Source organism: Geospiza fortis, unplaced genomic scaffold, assembly GCF_000277835.1.
Source record: "Geospiza fortis unplaced genomic scaffold, GeoFor_1.0 scaffold16, whole genome shotgun sequence".
NCBI classification, from domain to species: Eukaryota; Metazoa; Chordata; class Aves; order Passeriformes; family Thraupidae; genus Geospiza; species Geospiza fortis.
Window position 1 is genome coordinate 12,855,282 of NW_005054302.1, and position 12,657 is coordinate 12,867,938.

Below are 12,657 nucleotides of genomic sequence, written 5' to 3' on the forward strand. Positions count from 1 at the left end.
GAAAAAAGCAAAACAGAACAAAGCAATTACAAAACTCAAAGAAATACATGTAGTCCTGTATAAGCCTCTAAGTCTTAGACCAGATTGAAGTTACTCCCAGGTCTGTAAAAACCCATCTTATACAGCTGCCAAACCTCATACTTCTTTAGAGAAGATCAATCCATTGACATATATTTAAATATATACTTCAGCTAGAGGATACAATTGATGCTGGGAATTTTTTAAAATTAAAACCAAAAACATTAATAGGGAAGTCCACCTCTCAGACAAAGGAAGAGCACTAAGTAGGAATATAAAAAAGCACTTGAAATATTTCAGTTCTCTCCAGCAAAATGGGGTTACATACAGGTTGATAATTACGACAATATTTTTATAAAATATCAATTTTGCAGAATCTCCAAAATGTTTTTGCTCCCACTGAAAGCACCAACTTTGTTTTGCTTGGCCTCATCTTCAGCCTTCTTTCTTCACCCAGAAGTTGATATTGTCAATATATTGGCTCATCTTAGATGTAGAATTACTGTGTATCAATGGCAAGGGAGGATACAATGGCAAAATGTTTCCTAAAACCATGCACTACAATCCAAGTTACACTGTACCTCGGTAGTCTTGGTAGTCTAACCAAGGGTAAAGAAGATATAAAAATTTTGTCATTATGTAATGCAGCAAATAAGATCCAGGTAAAAACACAGCAGCCATTTGCTTCCAGGAAAATAGGTGTTATCATGAATCCCAGTTTTAGAAAAACAGAAGATAAGTGCTCCTTCCAAAACATGCAATCATATGTCTGAGTTCCCTTTAATAACAGTCCCAAATATGAAGGGACTTCTCTCTTGCTAGCACACAGAGATGAAACTGCCTCAAGCTACACCAGAGGAGGTTTACACTGGATATTAGAAAAATTTCTTCACTGAAACGATTGTCCAGCATTGGAACAGGCTGCCAAGGAAGTGGTGGAGCCACTGTCCCTGGAAGTATTTAAAAGACATGCAGATGTAGCATTTGGAGACATAGTTTAGTGGTGAACCTGGCAGTGTTGGGTTAAAGGTTGGATTGGATGATCTTAGAAGTCTTTTCTAACCCAAATGATTCAATGATTATGCCTTCTTCAAAATATGTTGTATACCCAAAAGTTGGACAAATTTTAGAGCAGCATGATTTTTCTTAGGAATAATCTTTTCTTACAGTGCAGCTGCCACTGTGCATGATTCCTCAAAATCTTGTCTTACATAGTGACAGAAACTTTACTTACTTTAGTGCAGAGTATGTAAATCCTTTCAAGCCATCTTTGCACCTGAAAGACAAAACCAAAAGATTTCTCTATAATGGGCTGCTGGGAGTATAAAGTATTACAGATTACATATGGCATAGAAGGGCTGTGGAGGAACACCAGCTTTTCATTAACAAAAAACAGCACATTTGCAACAACTCTGTGGTTATCCTTGATTCCCAGTTGTCACCACAGCCTTGGGACATCTCTGAAACAAAGGACACAGCATCAAATGCCAGTGCTTCTCTTTTTTATCCAAACCAAGAGTGAAGAAATTTTTAAAGGATGGTAACAGAACCACTAGGGCAACAATGCAAGATGACAAAGAACTGTTGCTTTATGGAAAAGTAGTCATGATGAGTTTAACAAAACAGAAGTTTTACTGCAAGGAGAGAAAGGAGGGTTGGATCTCAACAAAACACCCACCCTTCTTGTGAAAAGCTGCAGGGAATAGTTTCTCTGAGATAAACCGTTGTACTTCGCAAAGTGCTGATCTCTGCAGCTTCTTACTTTAAGAAGACTCTTAATCTGAAAGTCCCAGTTTTTTAATTATACAGTCAGTGGTTGCTCTGATTCTGAGCTTGATAGTATGTATATATATAATATATATCTGTTCTTACCAACTATAGGGTTCCTTTTTTGAAGAATGACCACAGCAAGGAGCCCATATTTGGCTGTGGAAAATTTGGGTTATTGACTTTTTTTTCTGTCCAGGATACAATGAAAGGAGCTGACGCTTGCAGCTGCTACTGATTCCTCCTGAAAAAACATGTTGATAGCATAGGAGAAAGGAGATATTTGTGTTTTCTCTCCTTTTCTTTTTGTAGAATTGTATGGAGAATACATGATGGTAGAAATGCATTCCTGACATAGTCCACAAAGCACAAACTAGTAACTTATCAACACCACCATTTCAAGAGCATACCTTCTCTAAGGGAAGGCAGGACAGCAGTCACAAAAGCTTTATAAACAGAAGCAGCTGATGGCAACCTTTTGCCGTCCACCTGCAGAGACCACATTGTCCGTGGAAGCGCCCACACACCGTTCAAGAGCAGGTGACACCATCTCCCAAAAGGTTCCATGCATGGGTAAACATGTACTACCAAAGGCTGGATACATGCAAACAGCAGGAAAAACCTCAAATCAAAGATGTTCACAAATTAAGAAAGTCTTGCTTTGTCCCGGCAGGGGAGTGCCTGGTGCAGAGCTGGTAAGACATCACAGCACTAAACACTCCTGGGAAATTCCTTCCAAGGTTATGACCTTCAATACATATGTTTCCAAGGACTTGGTTTTGTCAGCATGTGCACAGTTACACACAGCACCAAAAAAAATCATTGCAAAGAGTTTGTCTTTTAAAATGACTGCAGTTAAAATATTGGTCACATATTTATGATGTATAGGGGTTCAAGGTAAATACGTAAAAATAAAATTGCTCATTGTATCTTTAACTAACATAGAACTTTGAAACCAAAAACATGTAGTAACTTTAATTGTGGTTCTTTAAACATACATACAATGCAGAAGCTGAAACACTATCACAGCACTTTTACAGAACGATGGACTCAAAGATGGGTTGAAAACTAAATTATGGACTGAAAAAATCAGATTAGCCGAGAGATCACAGTGAATAGCTGGCAGAAGTCCAGAGTCCAAATGCAGAGGTTTAACATATACCCCACTTCATCCACAGTACCACAGTCCAGTTTCCTAAGTTTGATTTTAAACCTGCAGCTGACTGTAAGTTAAATGCCCTTTGAGTGAAGGGTGTCCAACACATTATGCCTGCAAGCTGCCAGCTCATGAATAAGGCTTTAGTTTCTACTTTTCCAGTAAATTAAAACCATACACAGACTGCAATCTAAACATGCACATAAGTGTTTCTAGAATAATATCAGAACAGAAAAGTAATCACAGTATGGTCATAATTATGTTTTCTCCTTAATTATTCCAATGTAACTGCACTTCCAGTTGCAAGTGTTCAATGATTCCTTTACTGCACCACCAGATGTCCCTGCCCAGCTGTGCTTGAAGCACTCTCATGGATGCTATCCTAGAACTCATTTCCTTTAAACTGACCTCAAAGAAAATGACAAATCCTTTCTTCATTAATATTGAAAATCAGAAGACATCTGAATCACCGAAAGAGAAAACAGCATTCCAGTCCCCTAATTTTTTCCTCCAAGAAACAAAAAATATTTCTAATGCCTATTCTAATTACACAAAAAAGTCAATTCTATTCAGAAAGTATTTGGTGTATTGGAATTTATTAGCTATGCTTACTTTTCTTATATTTTTAGTTGTTCTGTGTATTTGGAGCTGCAGCTATGAATTTCCCTGAAAAATACATCAAAGTTAAATATGTAGTTCAGTAAGGAAGTGACACTAAAGACACAATTAGAATTTTTTCTTCCTTAACTTCCTATTTAATTTTAAAAAAGTAAAAAGTGCAATTAAGCTTTTAAATAAAATATAATCAGTGTTGCTTGCAGTCTAAACTAACCATTCTGCAAAACTAATGGGTGTGTGGGAAAATTGTTTATTAAGAGTTTTATAAACAGGAGTCCTAGAGAAACAATACTTGCAGTCAAGAGTAATTTGTACTGTAACTGCCCTTCTCTGGCATGGCCATTTTGCTCTTACGAATGAAGAGGCAACCAACAACAAAGCTGTAATTCTAATTTCTTGTTTTACATCATGGATAATGAATTCACTATATTTAAGTTTTCGGAATGCTGGTCTAGAGATTGAAATGACCGGTTTTATTCACTCACTAGGTGCACAACACTGGCAGCAACCAAAAAAGCCCTACACACTGACTTCAAGCACACATTTTTTTTGTGGGGGGAGTGTTGGGGGGAGATTGTGACAACCCCCTTGCAGAGACATCACAAATTCAGTGACTGGCCTCCACAGTGACTGCTGGGGTACAATACTGGCTGCACATGGCACGTTTCACAAACACCTGGCTGCTAATAACTGAACTAAGAGTAATGATTTGCTTCATGCAGCCACTAATTGGTAATAATAATGCCACCACTAATTGGTTATAATAACTTTTACTCAATGCTTCATTGCTCAAGGGGTGAAAAAGCCTGCACTCTGCTGCTGACCCCCACGAACTACTCAAGCTTCAAATGAGCCTAGCACAATACATTACATGTGCCCAGCCCTGCAGACACCCCTGAGAGAGGAAATATCTAAATAGTGAATTGTAAGGGGTTTTTTTAGGGTACTATTCAACTTGCAGAGTTGTATGGCATCAGAGGGACTCGGTGTAGCTCATGTACCCTTCTGCAAGGGCATGTAGAGAGGACAAGGAGGACAGGCTTTAAACTGAGGGGGCAGGTTTAGATTAGATATTAGGAAGAAACTCTTCATTCTGAGGGTGATGAGGCACAGGTTGCCCAGAAAAACTGTGGATTCCCCATCCCTGGCAGCGTTCAAGGGCAGCTTGGACAGGTCTTCGAACAACCTCATCTAGTGGAAGGTGTCCTGGCCCATGACAATCATCAAGGTTCCTTCCAAACCAAAACATTCTGCTGCTCTATGTTTCCCATCACCCTGAATGTCCCAGGGACCAAATCCCATTCTGCAGGAGGGTAACACTGTTTCCTGCCCAGCAAGCAGTAATTTAAATGGTGCATAATTTGGCTACATTCTCCCATCAGATGGGGACCATCCCTGGTACAAAGCCAAGAGTGGCAGTGACTTTGCCAGCTGTCCCTGCTGGCACCATGTACCTGATCACACAGCAGAAATGCTCCACTCCATTCCAGCTTTTGTTTGGCCAGAGCTTGTGCTTGGTTGGAGCCAAAGGAGCAGAAGAATCAAGGAGCCAAAGCAATAAATCTGGATTCTCAAAATTCCCCTGCTGGGACTATTCTGGCACATGAGCAAATAGGGTTGATTTTAATCGTGCATATTTATAAGACAAATTTAACTTACGGCCACACACATTTATTTTTTCATAAAGAAAACAGCAAAAGTGGAATAGAGCCAAGGCTTGATACAAACTATACTTCCAACAAGACATGAACTAACTGTAATAATGTTTGTATATGTAAAGAGGTGCTCTACATGAGTTAACTGTACTCTCCCTCCATCCTGCGGGAAAAATTTCCCACACTGAACTGCAAGCCTGGATGCCAGCAATTATATTTTGGGGGTTTTTATTAGTATGTCTGTTTTGGGGTTTTTTATTAGCATGTCTTGTCATAGCTCTTCTCAAGATTTCCTCTATGACCAATAAATATACACTGCACAAGAAACCTTCTGAGGAAACGTCACTTTTCACCCGTGGAACTGGTAAGCAGAAAGCAGCTCACAGTAGTAACAACATGCCATGTTTAACAACATCCCCACAGTGCTTATGGTATCCTTCAGGGTAAGAGTAAATTAGAAACTCCTACATGCAGAGCTCTCATTATGGCCACGTGGGAAGGAAGCACTTCAAGCACAGGACATGTGTTAGCATTTTACTGCAGTACCTCTGCCTGTGAAGACTGGTCGGGGGGACCATGTTTCCACGTTAAGGTGTCTTCTTTATGGAGAAGGGAAGATCATACTGATGAAATGTGACTGTGTCTGAACATGCCAGCTACACCTCTTGCTATTAAATCACTTGCTTTTAGGAATTAAAGGCTATCTATGGTATTGATGCTGATCTCTAGAGGATAATCCATTTTCTGTTTTAAGTTGCTTAGAGAGGTTACTATATCTCCGTCCTGTTTTTCAGCCGGACTCCAAGATCTTAAATGTTTCATTCCTCATCCTCTCCCCAGTGTTAAAAGTCAACAGCAACAGGTGCCATTTTTCTGAGATGCCTTCTGTATCTATTTCTCTTCTTCCTTTTCTATCGTCTCTTTTGCCCTTTCTTCCTACATGTTGAGCTGCTCTTCCACATTTTCCCCCAATTGTCCTTTAAATGTTATTTTTGAAAGCTCATTTCTCTTTCTTAAGAAAAATTGCACTGAGGAAATCCAGACATAAATTTATGAGAAAAAAATTATTCATACCCAGATTCGTCTGTGAATTTCCACTTTTATAGATTAAACATATATTTTCTTTCTATTTTTACACATAAGTCTTACCTATTCAAGCCAGAACTGTGAAAAAAAATATAAGGCGCAATTATAAGCCACAAATCTAATCTCCTACCCCGTGGAAAACAAGCAGCTTTTGGAAAACATGTCAGAAATCCCATGAAAAACAACTAAAATCAGAGGGGTTGTAGTTTATAAAAATTATACTTCAAACTTTTAAATGTGCAAATGTAACCAGGATCAAAATTCAGTCAGAAGTCTCATAACTTGTGCTTCCAAATCAGATAGCTAACTTCTGCATGTTTAACTAAAACACTAAAAAATGTATCCATGGCATTTCTTTTAGTTGTGCCTGAAGTATAAAATGATCTTTTGAAAAGGCTATGGTTTTCCAAAAATTCATGCAGTGAATATAAAATCATATTTTATAAAAAAGTAAATTAACAAAGAAACAGTAAATAGGGACAACATTCAAGGAGAAGGATGAGATAAGCACCATGGAGGACGTACATTATTTTTTCTTGATCCAAGTTCAATGCATAATTTCCAATAATTGTAAAGAAAAGGTGCATGGAAATGACAAATCATGTAGTCAACAGTGACCTATGGTTCCATTAGACTCTCATGTAAATCCAGGGAATTACATTTTAAAACAAAAATATTGCAATTCTGTGAAGAATGTGACACTGCAATTAAAAAGAAAGCTGTTTATATTATGATACTGGATTCAGAGTTGTAAATCAAAGCTGCTATCAATCAACTTCACATTTGATTGTTAATCAAGTTTTCTGTGTTATTGTCAAATTGAAATCAGATTTCTAGTGATGCTAATTATCCTACTACTTACAACACTCTCATTTCTTCCGAGGTTAGCACTTTCTGAAATGTGCAAGTAACTGCAATTTCAGTAGGTCAAATTTCTCTTAAAGGACCTTGCAAATGACAAAAAATTTTTGTTATTTTAGCTGGATGTAGATGTTCCATATCTTTTTGTACCAACAATGCTGCACTGTGAGCTCAGGAGCAACAACTAAATCATTCAGATGGCCACGTTTCCATCTCAAAATCCTTCATCAAAGCCCCTGCCCCACACAGCTAAGAGAAGAAGTCAACACAGAACCACAGAACTGTATGGGGTGAAGGTACCTTTAAAGATCCTCTAGTCCAACACCCCTGCCAAGGGTAAGGACACCCTCCACTGGATCAGGTTCCTCAGAGCCCCATTCAGGCTGGCTTTGAATGTTCTCAGCAATGGGACATCTACCACCCCCCTAGGAAACTTCTGCCAGTGTCTCACACCTTTATAATAAAACATTTCTTTCTTATATCCAGTCTAAATCTACCCTTTTAGTTTAAAACCATCTTGCCCTGTCACTACAGGTTCAATTAAAAAGTCTGCCCCCACCTTTCTTATAAATCCCCTTTAGATACTGGAAGGTACTCAAAGGTCTCCCAGGAGCCCTCTCTTCTCCAGGCTGAACAACCCCAACTCAGCTTGTCACAGGAAAGGTGTCCCAGCCCTCTGATCATCTTTGTGGCCTCCTCTGAACCTGCTCCAACAGGTACATGTCTTTCCTGTGCTGAGGACTTCAGAGCTGAATATAGCTCTCTAAGCAATTAAAAAAGCTGAGGAAGGTGAGGATTTATCTGCTTAGTTCAACTGATTAGTTGAATTTTGTGAAGTGATGCAATTTTTCCACTATTCAATTTTGACCTTTTTCTTACAAGTGTTTTTAACAAAATACAGCCACCTTCTGTTAAAGCAAAACCCAAACACTCTCTCCAAATCAGGCACAGAACAAAAATAGGAAATGGAAAAAACCCTGGAGACATGAAGATGGGAAGTCAAATTGTCTCTAGAGGCACGAGGACACAGAGAAATGTACCTCAACGCGTGTTCAAAGCCACGTCCACCTCTGCAGCCAGGGCTGCACTGATGCCATCTCATTGTTGTTAGAACAATGAGTCAGTCACTAAAGGGACACGCTGTTACAGGATTACAAAACAAATAATCCTTAAACCCACAACGTTTTTTGCTCATTATTAAATAATAGTGGCACCTGCAGTGATTCTATCTTAGAAGGATACTTGTGCTAAATTTATCTACTGCCAAATTTTCCTCTGGCTTTTTCTTATGGCTCTTTGCAAATGGAAAAAAAGAAAAAGAGAGAAAAGAAAAAATAAGAGGCTAAATTTGCTGGAACTGTTTTTTGTAAACATACTTAATGCTCTTTGCAAATGATTCAAAATTTCAGCAAGCTAAACCTCTCTCACTGATTGATTAATTCACGCATTCAAGAGAAATGGATACAACACCTGATTTTCCCAAATGATCTCATAATTGGATTTGAGGGAAAGGTTTGGCTGTTTGCTTTGTTTCAGTTTGGGGAAAATGTGATTAAAAGAAGAAAATCCATTCATATTTTTACATTTATTAATCCTATCTCTGACATTTAATAACATAACATGATAAATTTATAATGAAATGAAAAGCTATAAAAATATTTTAAAGAAATTAGCAGTCATTCTGAATGTGCTCAGGCCATTGCTAAGCTGGAATAAAGAGTGAAGATCAGTTATTTTCAGTACATTAACTTGAATTGAGATCTTCACTCTATTATTCAGAAATATTTTTAATTCCATATAATGCAGAATGCTGCCAAAATCATCGAGATTATTACAAGTATTTAGCCATAAGCATTAAGACAACATCAGCTGGTTGTTACACACAAAGTAAATGACTATGTTGCAAAGTTTGTTGAAATTCAACTTTTATTTCTTTGTGATGATGACTGCCCCTTGCAGATTTACCCGCTGACCCACAGTTTACACCCGCATCTCCAAGATGAATGCTGTGGTATTTGCCTCTGATGCTTGTAAGTACCATTGGAAGTCTTGAAATGAAATTAAAATGTAAAATCTGTTCTGGAAGAACCACATAGTGAATAAAGTGTTTGTGCACAGCCTCAAGAAAACTCTATTTTGAAAACCAAATTCCAGGGCAACCACAGAAACCCACTCCTAAGTAACTCCCTTGCTAGCTTACACTTCAGCAAGAGACCACATTTTACTCTAACATAACAGTTTTATTTTAAATTACTACAGTGCTGGTCAATTAGATCGTATTTTTAGTGCTGCACATCCAGGTGTAGTATTTGGAATAGAAAGTTGCATCACCAAAAAAAACCCAAAAAACCAACTCGAGAGACTGGTCACGAGTGAGCTGACACAAAGCTCAAATCTACAGGTCACAGTCAGAGGGAGGATGTGTCACTTCTGTAATGGACAATGCTTGTTCTTTCTTCTTCTAATAATCACATAAATGTGGCTTCTGAATACCTGTAATTGCTTCCAATTTTGATTTTTTGAAAAAATATTTTTTAAGAAAAAATTAACTCCATACCAAGAATGTATATAATCATCCAGATAAAAGATAAGATTTCCTTGAAAATACGAAGAAAAATAAAATTAATTATTTTACACTGAATACTTGCCGCAGTTAACTAATTTAAGCAAGAACATGGTATTTATGAAAATAATCTACCAAAAATATCTGCTGGGAAGTTAAATGCTGTTGGTATCAGTAGAATCTCCCACAATTATTTCACTTAATCTGCATTTTCCTGGCATTTCTAGAGAAGGCCAGGTACAGACTGATTGTGAGCCACCAAAGCGACCTCAATAGTGAGAAAGCTACATAACTGTGGGATGTTTAGTTATATTTAGAAAAGACAGTGCTAAACACTAACTATGGTACTGTCTGGGAAAGGAGGAATTAGACAAAACTGCAATTCAACTGGCTTCCTAAGGAGGAAGGCTGTACATAAACAGACCCTGTAGGCACCTGGAAGACAATCATGAGGACATGACTAACAATGAATACATGCTTATAAAAAAAAAATCCTTGTAACACGGGGTCTCATTTTATGACTAGGAATGCAAAGCGATATGTGTCATATGCTACTGACTTAATTCAGGCTTTGGACTTAAAGCTTGTGACATTTTCTTACAATAACAACCACAGAAACAATCTAATGGAAGATAGCAAGAATGAATACAAAAGTGATTAGACAAGAGTGGTGAGAGAACAGTTGTCAATCGCTTGCTGAAAAACTGGAAGGACAGACCAAATGGTATTCCACAAGGACCAATTCTGGATGTCTGCTACTCAGCAATTTCAGTAGTGAGACAGGTGACAGAGAAAAAAGCGCATGCGTATTATATCTGCAGACAGTACTGAGCAGAAAAGGGCTATAAGGGCTGCTAAAACAGGCTGAGAGAGTTGGGGTTGTTCAGCCTGGAGAAGGCTTTGGGGAGATCTTATATCACCTTCTAATATCTAAAGGGGTTACAAGAGAACCAGAGTGGGACTTCTTAGAAAAACATTTAGTCTTAGGACATGAGGTAGTAAATTTAAACTGAGAGCAGGTTTAGATTAAATATTAGGAAAAAAATTTCCTGTGCGCATGGTGAGACACTGTTACAGGTTGCCCAGAGAAGCTGTTGATGCCTCAGCCTGGAAGTGTTCAAAGTCAGGTTGGATGGGGCTCTGAGCAACCTGGTTTAGTGGTAAGTGTCCCTGCCTATGGGGACACTGCCTATGGCAGTGAGGCCTGAACTAGATTATCTTTAAGACTATTTTCAACCCAAACCATTCTGTGATTCTATGATTTTATGAAGTGGAAGACATTGGCTCGGAAATAAAAAAAACCAGGATGCTATTCATCATCTGCATGCGCATTATATGTATGGAGACACAATCAACTACACAAATACAGGATAAGAATTGTGAACCATTAAAAAGCAAAAGCTGATTTGGGATGTAAAAGAAAGGCTACAACTTGCAAAACACTGAATTGTCTTGCTCTATTTTATTTATCAAGCTTTATCAGCTGAAATAAATTATCTTGTGCATCACAAAAGAGAATAGGGTAAAGGGAGACAAGGGGGAGAAAAATGATAAATCTTTGCTACTACAGTTTGCTACAAAGTAAAGTAAATAATCTGTTTCGCTCATGTTGGTGGATGAGAGAAGAAGGAATAGACCAAAATTGTATCAAGATATATTCAATTAGACTCTGCAAAACTCTTATCCAAAAAAATGGCTAAGAATAGATAGCTTAAGGATGCCATGGACTCTCCATTACCGAAGACTTTAAAGAAAAATAGAAGTCAGATATTTGACATGAATGTGGAGAAAATAAGACAATCTCTCATGAATTCAAGTATTTTTATTCTACATTAAAAGACTGAAAAATAGAGCCAACACTTAACATAAACGTCCTCACATACCCAAATTTTAAATCAATGACATAACCTTGTTAAGGAGGGAAGGGAAAGTGGAGATTCTCTAAAGTTGTTCTGAAGGTTTCTTTGTCCTTGATAACAAAGTATCACTGCAGTGAATGAAAAACCTGAAGGGATCAGCCCATGATCAACCCTTGGTTCCTTCAGCTGAAAAAACCCTCAAAAACAGTAAACAAGAGCTAGAAAATCTGATTTTAACTTTGAACTCACCTGTTTCATATGGGAATTTTCATTCACTTTTGATGCTCAAGTCACAAATGTAACCATTTGTCCTCCTAGAATAAAACTAATCTTGCCCTTATTTTACATTTAGCCAGCAAGCTCAATGCACTTTGTTGTTGTTGAAAATATAAAGCCATATAAAAGTATGAAAATATAAAGCCATATAAAAATGGTTTTGCAAACAAACCTTCACGTGGCTGCTGTCCCAGCAGGCCTGCGAATGGAAGGTGTTGCATTATGTTTGCTATCCAAAAGTAAAGGTCAATTTTGGAGCCTTACTTCATGAGGAAAAGCTTTGCTAGTCAGTTATCAGCCCAAAGAAGAGGCACAGCCAGGTAAATAAATCTGTATGGACAAAATCCACATCTGGAGAAGTGACACAACTGGCTTGGCTGTGGAACACAACTGTGAGACAGCTGCAGGAAGGTCAGAAAGCACATCTGCCACTACTTCTGTGTTTGATACAAATGTGCAGCCAACTGGAATTAACTGTTCTACTGGTCTGCGCCAGGCACTTTTTTCAAAGTCAGTATTTTGTAAGAAACAATGTTAAGTGTGACTGGTAGACCAAGGACTCAGTATGAAACTGTGGGCTGTGCCCGTACTCATCCAGTTAAGCTGGCCATCCTTCTCTCCTTTTCCTGTGAGTTTTCTTGTACAGAGTGCTTCAGGAGAGATCTTATGTTTCCGTCTTGCTTCTATGTTCTCTTCATAAAGGTTTAGTAAGAATAAATAAACAGGGATTGCCAATGACACGTCTCCTTAATTCCAAGAGAAGCACCAAACTAAATATGGTAAAGTAAAGAAAGAGTG

At 38.1% G+C, this 12,657-nt stretch overlaps 1 protein-coding gene across 1 annotated transcript in view; it reads right to left on the bottom strand.

Moving 5' to 3' along the window:
- The window catches only part of TMEM135 (transmembrane protein 135), a 156,576-nt gene that overhangs the window by 18,046 nt on the left and 125,873 nt on the right, over nucleotides 1–12,657 (bottom strand). The window contains exon 7 of the mRNA XM_005417825.2: nucleotides 1,253–1,294. Within this exon, the coding sequence (XP_005417882.1) occupies nucleotides 1,253–1,294 (42 nt within the window). The remainder of the gene's footprint in view (nucleotides 1–1,252; nucleotides 1,295–12,657) is intronic.